Source organism: Embiotoca jacksoni, unplaced genomic scaffold (assembly GCF_022577435.1).
Source record: "Embiotoca jacksoni isolate LCO1_2020_lvr unplaced genomic scaffold, fEmbJac1.0.p SCAF_15, whole genome shotgun sequence".
In the NCBI taxonomy this organism is placed as follows: Eukaryota; Metazoa; Chordata; class Actinopteri; family Embiotocidae; genus Embiotoca; species Embiotoca jacksoni.
Window position 1 is genome coordinate 2,975,490 of NW_027185285.1, and position 14,447 is coordinate 2,989,936.

At 42.8% G+C, this 14,447-nt stretch overlaps 1 protein-coding gene across 2 annotated transcripts; it reads left to right on the top strand.

Annotated features, from left to right (window-relative positions):
• Window positions 1–1,681: 1,681 nt before the first annotated feature.
• On the top strand, window positions 1,682–14,296 carry dnmt1 (DNA (cytosine-5-)-methyltransferase 1). 2 transcript variants are annotated; one of them, XM_069148844.1, is made up of 35 exons: window positions 1,682–1,932; window positions 2,383–2,419; window positions 2,969–3,076; window positions 3,172–3,397; window positions 3,524–3,596; window positions 3,704–3,827; window positions 3,928–3,968; window positions 4,054–4,108; window positions 4,221–4,304; window positions 4,390–4,499; window positions 4,639–4,757; window positions 4,867–4,959; window positions 5,049–5,200; window positions 5,339–5,526; window positions 5,937–5,951; window positions 7,201–7,381; window positions 7,475–7,572; window positions 7,728–7,875; window positions 7,982–8,097; window positions 8,178–8,379; window positions 8,472–8,605; window positions 8,700–8,879; window positions 9,760–9,984; window positions 10,083–10,275; window positions 10,453–10,543; window positions 10,623–10,760; window positions 10,878–11,160; window positions 11,278–11,419; window positions 11,729–11,895; window positions 12,027–12,204; window positions 12,298–12,493; window positions 12,597–12,760; window positions 13,369–13,485; window positions 13,790–13,883; window positions 13,978–14,296. In XM_069148844.1, the coding sequence occupies exons 1-35, from the start codon at window positions 1,886–1,888 to the stop codon at window positions 14,013–14,015; spliced, it is 4,557 nt and encodes a 1,518-aa protein (XP_069004945.1). In that variant the 5' UTR covers window positions 1,682–1,885; the 3' UTR covers window positions 14,016–14,296. The 2 variants fall into 2 exon arrangements, with proteins under 2 accessions (XP_069004945.1, XP_069004946.1); XM_069148845.1 differs by lacking the exon at window positions 5,937–5,951.
• The last annotated feature ends 151 nt before the right edge of the window (window positions 14,297–14,447 follow it).

Sequence of the window (14,447 nt, forward strand, 5' to 3'; positions counted from 1 at the left end):
AAACATGCTCTGACAAGGTCGGAGAAACACTAGCGTCAACATGAAAGGCAGAATTTTTTTTATGCTTGGCTATTAATCATGGCTCTCTTACCTAATAAAATTGTTCAATTACTTAAAGGCTAAAGCAAGACAGAGCTATGATGGGAAGCTGGGCAGAGGGCAGGGAGGCGGAAAATGGGGTGCAGTGAAGAAGACTGTCTATTTGCAAGATATTTTGCCTGAGACAAGTATAAAGAAAGGCCCCCGGAGAGATTTTCGGGTAAGGGGGAGACGAGGGGAGAGGCTGACTTTTAGTGGCCTTGGGAGAGTTGGGCCTGTTTCCTGTCAGACATCCAGGATTCCTGGGTGGGAACATTGGCTGAATCAGCCCCAGGAGGCTGTGCTGCTGGGAAGTCTGCCAAGTCTTTCCAGTGCCCTGCAGGATATTACATCAGGCTTAAAAACCTGTAGGTGAAGTCAACACAAAAACATGTAGATCATCACATAAAACTCGTGAGTTTGTCCCTGTAAAATTAGACAGTTTGGAATACAAACACTCAATAACTAAACAAGGACACGAAACACGCTCGTCAATCATCCCCATGGTAATGATAGCATTCACACGCTGATAACCGTTCAATTAATGGGAACAAAACTTGCAGTAAATGTGGCCATGGTGGGTTTCCATGTATATATGTGAACCCGATATGGCAACCTGACAAAGACAGTGACTCCTATTTTTAAGCAACAAGTGACATAAGTTCCTTGCTGGGTCCAGGAGGCTGACACGCTCTCTACTGCCAAGACTAAGTTTAAAACTTATTTTTTTGATAAAATTTACAGTTAAGGCAGGCTAAAATGACCTTGAACCATCCCTTTCCAACGCTCTCCCTTGTTCCCCAGGCATTTCCATTTTGTTTAGAACACTGACATTTTACCGGTATTAATATTTTTAACTAATTCCCTTTTTTTTTTTTTTGTTTCGACATCTATATTTTTCTTTTGTTATTCCCTATATTTGATTGTTACACTTTGATTTTACACCATAATAGCCTACTGAATAAAATTGTATTGGATGGTGCCACCTGGTGGTGAAACAGGCACTTAACCGGCCGTATCTGAAGGACGTTTTGTCCATATACTTTCTAACTACAGGTCCAAAACAAAAACCATAGTAATCGCTCAAATTTATGCAACATATAAAACAGATTGGTAGTATTACCCAGCTACGTTTTGAATCAGACACACACATTAGAGTTACTCTGGGAACTAAATTGTCCACGGGCTGTTATCTTGCACAAACACAACTACTATGGTAATGCACTATTACTATGATAACAGTGCCATCTATTGAATGTTTTCACTCAAAAGTATAGACACACACATTACATACATTTGAAATGCATAAAGCGCTCATTAGTAAACAACAGTCAGATTGCTTCCGCCTGGTCTTCGACATCCGTCAAATATCACCGGTCGGTCGCATTACTTCTTCATTTCCAGGAAAGTATAACACAACAACCCGACAGTCACGGATGTATTTTATAAAGCACATTAACATATTTACGATGAGGAAAATGTGGGTTTTTTATTGCAAATTATCCATTTAGCAGGGGCATATCGCGTCCCGGACTGAAATGGTTTACCCGTAGATCGCTGTAATGGTACAGTCCACAACACCCGGTTTTCCCCGCGAAAAGACGGCCCGCGCGCCCGAATTTGCATGTAGCATCCATTGCGAGAAGCAGCGCGCGAATAAAGCAGTCACCGTGGAGCCGCGCTGAGGTTATCAACAGCGGGCTTAAACATTGTTTTTAACAGCTTCTTAAAGCAGTTTTTTTTTTTTTTTTATATATATATATATATTTTTTTTAATCCCTTGTGTCTTTTTAGCTAGCCGTTCACGATGCCATCCAGGACGTGCGTGTCTCTGCCAGACGACGTCAAGAAAAGGTAACGATAGTAACCTGAATGCTAATCACGTCCCTGGTGATGTCGCTTAACGTGCAGCTTGTTGTCTTAAACCACAACATTAGCAGTGATCATCAGCCCGGCTTGTCCCGGACTTTACCCGGTTTTTGTCGAGAGCCTGACCGACACTTCACCCTTTTTGCTTATACTCGTAGCTGCGGCTAGCGGTAGCTTGTTTGCCTTCTTGACAAGTCCTGGCTGATGTGGCATGCGTTAGTACACTGTTAGCCAGTTAGCATCAGTTAGCCTGTCAATGGATTGGGCAGCGTGCAAGATTTGGCGCCACTCAGGAAGTTTTGTTACCTTTTTTTGATCTGCTAGCTCGCTGTCACTGTGGTTTTAATGCTCCTGTGTGGTAAAGATTGCGCCCCTGGATGGATTTGCGCGCTGTAACTTTCCGCGGCGTTGTTTTGACGTGCACTTTGTTTACAGGCTGAAGATGCTGGATGAGGATGGATCTTCAGACGAGGTGAGTTCCTGTGTGGATTTGCTGCAGCTGAAAAAAAAAAACCTTCATGTAATCCGAGTGCTAACTGCAGCTGCTCACTAATGGATGCAAATGCAAATTTGGTTTCCACTTCGATAGAAAGCTGCAATCTCAATTCAGATTTCACTCATCTAAAAACAATCATATTGTCCATTTCTTGTGTCCTTATTTTGTAAATGCAAATACAATAACCACGTGTAATTTAAAACGAAGTGGCAGGGCTGATCCATGTATGTCGTTCATTTTTATAAAATTCATCTGCATTTAATCTCGCCATTTACTCTCCAAAATGTCACAATGTACATCAGTTTGAGTCTTTTTGCTGACACTTTCAAGTTTAGGAGTTTTCGTTGATGTATGTGTAATTACATGATCAATGCTGCAACTTCAGTAGGCCACATTAAAATGCTAGAAATCTAAATTGAAATCTGCCTTTTTAAGTCTGCATTTTGAGTTAATTGTGTGTCCTTTTAAAGTGTAGCATTTCTTACTTTTTTGTTTTTGTTTTTGTTACTTTAAATGTCTTTCCAGGATAATGTGAAAGAAAAGCTCAGGTTGGTGCAGGACTTCCTGCATGTTGATGCTCAGGACCTGCTCACCAGCCTAGAGGAAAAAATGAAAAGCTCAGAAATCTCAATGGTCAGTGACTCTTAAAGATATTCACAGTCATTAGCAATCCTGCAATTTCACTGATCATTATTTCTCATGTGTTGTATGCCGTGTACTTTCCTCAGGAGGTTTACATTTCTAAAGTGAAAGCCTTGCTGGGAAAAGAACTCCATCATGAAAATGGCTCGCACGTTGGAGTAAAGACGAATGGCTTCACGAATGGTTCCCACAAAGAGGAGGACAATGAAGATGTTTCCATGGGCGTAGAGGAGGAGGGAGAGGCTGTCAAGTCGCCAACTACTGCCAAGGGGAAAGGTGGACGCAGGAGCAAGGCAAATTCTGACACAAAAAGTAAGTTGGAGATCTCTTATTGTTATTTACTGTGGAACAGATGGTTGTTAAGATGGAGACAATGCATGAATTCAGTGGCTTGATGTGATTTAATGAGAAAAACTAAATGTTTTTCTTCTTCTGAAGAGTCTCCAGCCAGCACCAGGGTCACAAGAAACAGTGGAAAACAGCCAACCATCATGTCAATGTTCTCTAAAGTGTATGTATACGGGTTTTATTTTGAGCTTTCTACTTTCTGCATTTATATATTTCAGCAAGTTTAAAGAAAGTTAAAACTCTTGTGAAGTATTTAAATCTGTCTTGCAGTCAAAAGCGCAAGTCTGAAGACTTCAATGGAGAAGCTGCCAATGGACAAAATGAACTAAAGAAAGAAGAAGAAGAAGAAGAAGTAGTAGTCGTAGTAGCAGAAGAAGAAGATGATGTTGAGGAGGTGATGTGTTTTTATGTGCCAATGATTTCTAAACGTCTAGATGGGTGTGCGTCTCAGTGTTTGGTAAATAACACTGCACGTACTTTCAAATCTGTTGCAGTCTCAGGAGGAAAAGCGTCTGAAAGTGGACCCAGATGAAAAGTAAGTCTTGTACCTTCTGAATATTGATGATGACGCTCGCTCAAACGAATGTACTAACACTTTTTGTTTTGTTTTGTTAATGCAGCGCTGCTCCAGAAGAAATTAAGACTGAGCCAGTTAAGACAGCTCCTGTTGCAAAGGTAATGGACTGGATAATTCAACTGGGTGTCAATGCTGTAAATTGTTTTGTAGCATCTGTGCTCTGTGCTGGCATGACCTGTGTTTTTTCTTTTTTTCTTTCTTTCTTTCAAGACACCACCCCCCAAATGTCCAGACTGCAGACAGTACTTGGATGACTCGGATCTCAAGTTCTTTCAAGGGGATCCGGACAATTCGGTATGTATGTCTTACATTCATTGTCATCAGAAAATAGTGCTTATTTTGACTATACTGACACATTTCTGCTGTTTTGTGTCTTTAGCTGGATGAACCAGAAATGTTAACAGATGAGCGCCTCTCCCTGTTTGATGCAAATGAGGATGGATTTGAGAGCTATGAGGATCTGCCACAGCACAAGATCACAAACTTCAGGTAGGCGATTCTCCATCAGCATTCATCTGACACATGTTAGTTTAGAGGAACAAATATTTCCCCTCTAATTGCACTGTTGCATGATTCTGTATTCCAACACGTGAGGTTTGGTCACGAACGGTATTGTTGTGTTTTGCAGTGTGTATGACAAGCGTGGCCATCTTTGCCCATTTGACTCTGGACTGATTGAGAAGAACGTTGAGCTTTACTTCAGCTGTGTTGTCAAACCCATCTATGATGACAATCCTTGCTTGGATGGTATGAAAACCTGCACGTCAAGAACAGAAACTTTATGTAACTGCTACATCATCTTTTTAGTTTCTACAATCATGATTTTGTTTTTTTCTTTTCTTTTCTTCTTTTCCAGGTGGTGTTCCTGCCAAAAAGCTTGGACCCATCAACGCCTGGTGGATCACTGGTTTTGATGGTGGAGAAAAGGCTTTAATTGGTTTCACTACAGGTAATAAACTATCCTTTGTTCTTTTAAAAGGAAAAAAGCTGTCCATATACGTGACGTACTAATTATTATCTATACATTTTCTTTTTCAGCTTTTGCTGATTACATCCTGATGCACCCCAGTGAGGAATATGCTCCCATCTTTGCACTGATGCAGGAGAAGATCTATATGAGCAAGATAGTGGTGGAATTCCTCCAGAAAAATCCAGATGCTACTTATGAGGACCTTCTCAACAAGATTGAGGTGAAGTCTGGTGTGATCTGTCATGTTTGTGTTTTGATCAAAGCAGTTTCCCGCCTCTTTATCTATTTGGTGTTGAAAACACATACGTCTTATTCTGCATGCACAATACTAACAGCCTTGTCTTCCTCCTGCCCTCAGACAACTGTGCCTCCTGCAGGGCTGAACTTCAACTGCTTCACTGAAGACACACTGCTGCGTCACGCCCAGTTTGTGGTGGAGCAGGTGGAGAGCTACGATGAGGCCGGTGACTCGGATGAGCAGCCCATCATTGTCACTCCCTGCATGAGAGACCTGATCAAGCTTGCCGGAGTCACTCTAGGGAAGAGGTACGACTAAAAAGGGATTCAATTATGATTGTGTTTTTTTTCTTACTATAAAGCAATATGAGCTTATGGTAGTCAAATATCCTAAAGCACAGGCTTTGATTTCTGAGTTAAAAGGATGTGTTTTCATTAGAATTGGACTCCTGACCGTTCAAGAAATACAATCTGGAATATTGTTCTAAATGTTTGAAATATTTCACCGTTCATACCACTCGGACCGCTATAACTGCTGTGCCTGATATGAGCAGTGTGCCACATAATAAATCTTAAAAACGATTACTCCCACCATCACCAAATCTTTCAAGCTGCAGCTCATGCTTCAGGATTTTGAAGTTTTCTTTTTTGCCCTATATTCCTGTGTTTCTGCTCCTTCTTCTCCCTGATGTCTAACACTCTGACATTTCCTAACGCAGCATGCTGCTGTACTGGTAGGTAGGCCTTATTGTCGATGCATCCTGAGCTTGTTTGGTGGTGTGTTACTGTGAAGCATTTAAAAACTTTCTGGACAAAGAGCAATACACCAGAAATCATGCCAGAATTTTGTTTCTAATTTGATTTATTTTCTATACATTTTGGCTTTACATTGTGGTTTATTTTAGTTTATCTGCCATATTTGAGTCCGCTCCCATAAGATGTCTTTAAAGTCACAAATGTTAGTTTATTCATCTGTAGAACAATGTGGTGTTTGGACTGGCTCGTTTCACTGTCAAAAGCTAAACAATTTTGTTTCGTTCAAATATGCAGAATTGCTCTCCTTCCTGTTCCTCATTGAAGTCATGCAAACTCTTTTTCCAGTACTTGTGACACGAGTATATTTAGAAATCGGTCTAAGTCGGATACATGTCCTCAAAAGGTAAAGGGTAGAGGAGGGAAAGTATTATTATCATTTTTTTGTTCCTCGTTCCAACTTGTTCCTCATGCAAAGTCTATTCTTAAAGGAAAATAGAGTAAAACCTTTCACCTTTCACATTATCCGTGCCTGTTAAGGGTTTTTCCTCATGGAAATGAATCCATGGTACAAGAAGTCCTGGGAAGTCCCATGTTCATGCCCTGGGTTTGAACCTGGGACATCCCCTCTGCCTTCGGTGGAAACTCAGTGCTGTAAACATGTCAGCCCTATTTGATGGATAATGTCGGTTCTGTGTTATTAATTAATCCACGGTTTAAATTAATTCAAGTTAAGAGTCACAATGTTAAGCTACTTGAGGCTTTCTGTAGGTGAGGGTTCTCCATGGTGAGAAACTCAACACCATTACAACACAGTTGAGAGTTTAGTGAGTGAATTTTTTTTTTTTTTTTTTTTTTTTTTTTTTTTTTTAGAGGTAATATAGCCTTTATTTCTAACTTGGAGCAGGAAGAACAAAAGTCAGATGAGATCAAAGCAGTCCAAACTTTTTGGGATCTTGGCACGTGTTGGTGTTTTCTGTGCAGGCAGCCAGATTGCTTCCCAGTTTGGAATCAACTTTATTACCAGTTACATCTAATGGAAACTCTGCATTTTACATCTTTACTGTCCGTTTCAGTTTTGTTTGCTTGTTTCTCATGTTGCATGGCCTGATGCTGTGGTGTGTTGACGGCCAGGGGCTTCATCATGCCATCGCTCCGCATTTCATCAGGTATTTGTGCCAATTGAAACGGGCCTCTTGTCTGAATGCAAACTTTCTATTCTGTTGACAGGAGAGCTGCCAGAAGACAGGCTATCCGTCACCCAACTAAGATAGAGAAGGACAGTAAGGGACCAACTAAAGCGACCACTACCACGCTTGTGTACCAGATCTTTGACACCTTCTTCTCAGATCAGATAGAACAGACTGAGAAAGAGGGCGGAGCCAAAAGGCAGCGCTGCGGTGTCTGCGAGGTGAGAATTGTGAAACAATTCACTCTAGTGTCTGATGTCCATTTGATTTCCATTCTTGATAACTAAATCCGTACTGTTTTAATTTGTCTTCAGGTTTGTCAGTCTCCTGATTGTGGCAAGTGCGCAGCTTGCAAGGACATGATCAAATTTGGAGGAAGCGGCAAAACCAAACAAGCTTGTAAGCAGAGAAGGTGAGCATGTCTGAACAGTTTTTACAGTCTTTGATCGGCTTTTAGCGCCTGAATATTTCAAGCAAGAAAAAATGTTTTCCTCAAACTCTTTGTCTGTACTCCTTATTTCCTTTTTTTAAACCAATATATATATATATACACACATCCCTGTTTAGATGCCCAAACCTTGCGGTAAAGGAGGCTGAAGATGACGAGAACATCGAGGAAGATGATGTTCCTGTGGAGAAGAGCAAAAAGCTTTCTCATGCCAAGAGGAAGAAGCAGACCCAGTGCAAACTTACATGGATCGGAGAGCCTGTTCGGGTATTTAAATTTTTTTTTTTTTTGGTTCTTGAACAGTTTTCTTGTCATCCATGAACCCAGCAGTGTGCTGTACACATAAAAATCTATGTATCTCCATCCCCCTCAGTCTGAGGGAAAGAAGCAGTACTACAGTAAAGTCTCTTTGAACGATGAAGTGCTGGAGGTGGGAGACTGTGTCTCGGTTTCATCAGAGGATCCAAGCATTCCTCTGTATCTGGCAAGGTAGGACATTTAGAAAGAATCTCCTGGATGACATGTTAATACGGAGTGTCTTGTATAAATCTCACGTTGTAACTTCTCAGGATCACTTCACTGTGGGAGGACAATAATGGAAAGATGTTCCACGCCCACTGGTTCCTTCGTGGGATTCACACAGTGCTTGGAGAGTCTTCTGATCCACTGGAGCTCGTCATTGTGGACGAGTGTGAAGACATGCAGCTCAATTATGTCCAAGACAAAGTGAATGTCATGTATAAGGCTCCATCTAACAACTGGTTCATGGAGGTAAGTCAAATTCACAGCTGGTCAAGCTGCTTTTTATTTTTGTTTTTTGTTTTATTCGCTGTTCTTCATCCCCTGGTTACTCTGTGTTTTAGGGTGGCCTGGATGTTGACATGAAGGTGATCGAGGATGATGGGAAGAGTTTCTTCTATCAGTTCTCGTACAACACAGAGTTTGCCCGATTCGAGACGCCTCCCACGATCGCTGCATCGGAGGAATGCCAGTTCAAGTAAGCACCAGCCACGAGTGTATTTGTACTGCTCCTGACCTTTTCTTTGTTTCTTTTATATTAACTTTGTGGATATGCTGGTGTTTGCCTTCAGGTTCTGTGGTAGCTGTGTCAGGATTAAAGGGAGAGAGGAACAGGAAGTGCCTCGTGCTTTTGAACCCCTGGAGAATGAACACAGCGACAACAAGGCTCTGTATGCTTTGGCCTGCTTTAAGGGAGACCAGTTCAAGGTGGGAGACGGCGTCTACCTGCCTCCCGAAGCTTTTAATTTCAGGTGAGTGAAAGGATTTTTATATTTCCTTAAACCTGTTCAATGACTAAGGCTGGGTACGGTTGGAGCCAGACAAATACTGGAGTTCAGGATATCACTATATTGGCTGATATATTTTTTTAAATATACATTCTTTACGCAGTGTATATAAACACAGGTTTTTCAATTATACTTTAAATGTTTTTATTTAATACATTGACACTTGTGACAAAGGTAATGGCAGCAGTATCTTTTACATTTCATTGTGCAAACTAATATCAGTGCATTGAAACGGTAAACTTTTCATAATTATGGTTTACTATATTCGAAAAACAAACTAACAAGTAGAATTTTTCTTTTTCCCCCCAAAGCATCTTTTTCTGCATGATGTATAAAAAGAAAAGCTTTCATATTAGCCAACAGATACAATGTATCTGTAATAAGCTAATATCATGCAGTTAACATCGGCCTCTAATATTAAGGTACACGGTTGTATTTAGAAAGTACGAGTGCAGGGCTGTCAGAACGGGCTCATTTCTGTATTTAACTGAGCTTCTGTGTGTGATGTGTGATGTGTAATGCAACTCGTGCCACCAGAGGTCCTTCATGATACAAGCAACTGGCTAAAGGCAGACAGTATAGTGTTCAATTGGTCCGCTAGATACACTATAAAATCGATTTCTTTTCTTTGGCTAGTTTGCTTTTGTTGGCTAAGGACTGCATTGGAATACATTATTGATCTTTTTTTAAAAGAAGATATTGGCCTGTTTTTCTGCATTCAGTTTCAACTCCTACAAGATTAAAGTTGTATTCATGGCGTTTAAGTTGTGTATATATAAAAAAAAATGGATACGGCCTAAGCTGAACAAATATATATGTTAAATTCACTGCCTCTGTCTCTCAGTGTGAAGCCAGCCAGTCCAGTGAAGCGCTCCCACAGGAAAGAGGACGTGGACGAGGAGCTGTATCCAGAGTATTACAGGAAGTCCTCCGACTACATCAAGGGCTCCAACCTGGACGCTCCAGAGCCTTTCCGTATCGGGCGCATCAAGGAGATCTTCTGCCACAGGCGCAGCAACGGGAAATCGGACACGTCAGAGGTCAAACTGCGACTCTACAAGTTCTACAAGTAAATGCCTTTTCAGTTAAAGTGGTTCTCACTCGTGGTTTAATGTGTTTATAAAAGAACGTGTTTGGAATGAACTGGATTTTTGTCTCCTCTTCCAGGCCTGAAAACACTCACAAAGGTATCAAAGCCAGTTACCACACGGACATCAATCAGCTGTACTGGAGTGATGAAGAAGTGACGGTCAGCATGACCGAGGTGCTCGGCCGCTGTCAAGTAGAATACGCAGAAGACCTGAATGAATCGGTGCAGGACTACTCCAGCGGTGGACCTGACCGCTTCTATTTCCTGGAGGTACAATTCTCAGATGAGTTTGTATCTGCAGTAATCTCAGAATCGGTTATTGTCCAGTTCAGTTTGTAATATCACTGCACCTTGATTGTGACCGTGTAGTGAGGAAAACACAGCCATGAAACACGGCATTCGTAACTTCAGTCCAGTGTACACGCTTATAAATATTATTTCTCACAGGCCTATAATGCAAAATCTAAAAGCTTCGAAGACCCTCCAAACCACGCTCGCTCCGTTGTTCATAAAGGAAAAGGAAAGGGCAAAGGAAAAGGTAAAAATGAAGAACACATTTTCTGTCATTAGTTTCAGGCTCACTGAACTCTTAATCCATTGATTGTATTTCCCACCAGGTAAGGGCAAAGGAAAGGTGTTGGCAGCACAGGAACCGCAGGACTCTCCCGTAGAACAGTCGCCTAAAGTGTCCAAATACCGCACACTGGATGTGTTCTCCGGCTGCGGCGGACTTTCTGAAGGCTTCCACCAGGCTGGTAAATACTTCGAGATCCACTAACGGCATCAAGTTTGGACATTTGATTTTTGACCTTTTTTTTTTTTTTTTTTTTTTTTTTCCCGATGCAATGCTCAAAACTTTTGACTGCTCGTAGGTGTCTCCGAGACTCTCTGGGCTATAGAGATGTGGGAACCTGCCGCGCAGGCCTTCAGGCTCAACAACCCGGGCACCACCGTGTTCACGGAGGACTGCAACGTCTTGCTGAAGTTGGTCATGTCCGGAGAGAAGACCAACTCTCTTGGCCAGAAGCTGCCTCAGAAGGGTGACGTGGAGATGCTGTGTGGAGGACCTCCGTGTCAAGGGTTCAGCGGGATGAACCGCTTCAACTCTCGCACCTATTCCAAATTCAAGAACTCGCTTGTGGTCTCCTATCTTAGGTGAGCGTCTGTCAGAGGGAGCTCCTCCTGTTTCCCCTCGCACTACCCGTTTCCCCTCAATGCAGAACACGCAGTCCATTCCTGCACAGTTAAATTGACCTGCGTACTTCCTTGCAGTTACTGCGATTACTACAGACCCAAGTTTTTCCTGCTCGAGAACGTGAGGAACTTCGTCTCGTTCAAAAGCTCTATGGTCCTGAAGCTGACTTTACGCTGTCTTGTGCGAATGGGCTACCAGTGTACTTTTGGTGTCCTTCAGGTGGGTCAGACTTTACGGACTTGTTTTTGTTTTGTTTTTGTTTTTATGTAGACACTATGTATTCTCAGTTGTGCTTCTGGCATCAGCTCCGAGTAACTGGCATGAACCTCTTCTGTAAAACTGAAATGACCGTTAACAGTCCGATGTTATCATGTGATCCCGAAATCTGACTCTGTCTCTTGCAGCAAACAATTGTCCTCCTGTAACCCATTTTCAGAGCGGTTCTGTTTTCTCGTGCCAATATCTTTACGATGGCTTGAAATTGCTTCACGAGACCACCGAGTTGCTCACTTCTGCTCTGCTCACCAGGCCGGTCAGTACGGTGTCGCCCAGACCCGCCGCAGGGCCATCATCCTGGCTGCTGCTCCAGGAGAGAAGCTGCCTCACTATCCTGAACCTCTGCACGTGTTTGCCCCCAGAGCTTGTTCTCTGAGCGTCGTGGTGGACGAAAAGAAATACGTCAGTAACGTCACACGGTAATGTCAACGTTATCCTCTGCCGTATTGGTGATCTCCAAGTCCAGATCGCAAACTTTTACAGATCCACCGAGAGCATATCGAAGCCTCAGCGTGACTCAAGATTTGTTTTTGTTTTTGTCTTTTAACAGAGGTAATGGTGGAATCTACAGAACCATTACCGTCAGGGACACCATGTCTGATCTGCCAGAGATTCGCAACGGTGCAGCTGCATTGGAGATTTCCTACAATGGGGAACCTCAGTCCTGGTTCCAGAGGCAGATCAGAGGCACACAGTATCAGCCAATCCTCAAAGATCACATCTGCAAGGCGAGCTGGATTGTGTTCACGTACTGTTGCCGCTTCACTAATTGTTGGTCAGGGATCGCTTTATAACAAGACGTCCATTACCTGTGTTCTCAGGACATGAGTGCTCTGGTGGAGGGCCGGATGCGTCACATCCCGTTGGCTCCGGGCTCCGACTGGAGAGATCTTCCCAACCTGGAGGTTCGGCTGAAGGATGGCACCATGACCAAGAAGCTGCGTTACACACACCCTGATAAAAAGAACGGACGCAGCAGCACCGGCGCACTCAGGGGTGTTTGCACTTGTTCAGGAGGTATGCAGGTCTAGTATAGTTTAGGACTGATGGAAATTAGAGTTTAAATCTCCAGCGTGGAGACATCGCTTATATATATTTTTTTTTATCTATGTCATTTTAGGGATTCCATGCGACCCAGCAGACCGGCAGTTTAACACCCTGATCCCCTGGTGTCTGCCCCACACTGGCAACCGCCACAATCACTGGGCTGGACTCTATGGCAGGTTGGAGTGGGACGGCTTCTTCAGCACAACTGTGACCAATCCTGAACCCATGGGCAAACAGGTACACCAGCTTTTCAGAGCCCATTCTTTAAATGATACCGCGAGATATTCCTCTGTATCTCATTCAACTGAACACGTTCGTCAAAATGAAAAATATCAGAGGGGGGGACTTGCATTGGTTATGCAGACCGTCACTTAAATCTCCAGCGAAGTTGAGGTTTGAGGAAATGCTTTAGGGCGGCACGGTGGTGCAGTGGTTAGCATTGTCGCCTCACGGCAAAAAAAAAAAGGTTCCGGGTTCAAATCCGGTCCTGGGCCTTTCTGTGCGGAGTTTGCATGTTCTCCCTGTGCTTGCGTGGGTTCTCTCCGGGTTCTCCGGCTTCCTCCCATCATCCAAAAACATGCACCTCAGGTCAGGTTACCTGGCGCCGCGCTCGTGGCAGCCTGTTGCAGCAGCTCCCCCCTGAGAGCCCCCTCCTGCTGTAGCGAAGAAATTTCCCCTCGGGGATTAATAAAGTGAAATAAAATTTAATAAAAATTTGAATTTGAATGTTGAATCAAATCAACTGATTCAGCTTTGGGTAGAACAATGTTTTGTAATATGACTGAAACCGATGCCTGCAAGAGATTTCCTGCCTTTTGAGTCGTAACGTGATCATTTACTTTCAGGGCCGCGTTCTGCATCCCGAGCAGCACAGAGTGGTCAGCGTGAGGGAGTGTGCACGCTCTCAGGGATTCCCCGACACCTACCGCTTCTTTGGAAACATCCTGGACAAACACAGACAGGTAAACTGCAAACGCAAGCTGAAGTCGGGGTGTTTTTTTTTTTTTTTTGGTAACCAACGCTGACGTGGCTCTAGTTTTTTTTTTTTTTTTTTTTTTCTCCTTCTCTCGAGCTTTATAGCATCTCTCGGCTGTAATGGTTTAGCAGCACTAACTGTACTGCTGTCCCCTCCGACCAATCTGTTTGGTAACAATGATTGAATGTATATTGGACTTGGATTCATCCAGTGCCGAGAAACGTGACTCCAAATGAACACTCGTTCTCTGCCAGCTTGCATAATTGCTTCTCTCTGTCGCTGCCCGGCAGGTTGGAAATGCTGTGCCCCCTCCGCTCTCCAGAGCCATCGGCCTTGAGATTAGGAGGTGTATCTTGGACAGAATCAAGGAGGAACAAGCATCAGGTGGCTTTATCGGTCCAGATTGTACTTTTCACAAATTCTTTATTGACATTCAACGCAGACATCCTTATACAAATGTGTGTTCTTCCGTCCACAGAGAACGTCAAACAAGAGAAGATGGAGGTCTCCGATTAGTCATCCGTTCCCTCTTCAGCAAGAATCGGTTTCACTGATCCTGACGTTGTCAGGAAAGAATTTCTTTTTATTAAGCTGGCTTTCAACTGTGTCACTAAGTGGCCACTATGGACATTCTATGTAGTACCATTCCATGTTTTAAATGTGCTTTTAATCATGTTGTTGTTGTTGTTGTTGTTGTTGGGAAATGTTCACTTCATGTGGTATAAATTGTATGTAGTTTTTATATGTAATATTTCAAATAAAGCTCCTATGAAATCTTAAATGTATTTCAGCTGAAACAATGAGGACGATGGCTTGATACGGAGGTCTAAATATTTATATCAAGGACCCTCAGACCTAGATTCTCACGTCCAGATTAGTTAGATATTTATTAGTTTGTTGTAGGGCTTTGCTCGGTTACTGTTAAAAAAAACAAAAACACTTTGTCAA

What these genes read in the sequence shown, in the direction of transcription:
- dnmt1 (XM_069148844.1), top strand. Translation starts at nt 1,886, where the DNA reads ATGCCATCCAGGACGTGCGTGTCTCTGCCAGACGACGTCAAGAAAAG. An exon ending in CCAGACGACGTCAAGAAAAG is followed by an intron (nt 1,933 to 2,382) that starts GTAACGATAGTA and finishes CTTTGTTTACAG; the next exon opens with GCTGAAGATGCTGGATGAGG. An exon ending in AGGATGGATCTTCAGACGAG is followed by an intron (nt 2,420 to 2,968) that starts GTGAGTTCCTGT and finishes ATGTCTTTCCAG; the next exon opens with GATAATGTGAAAGAAAAGCT.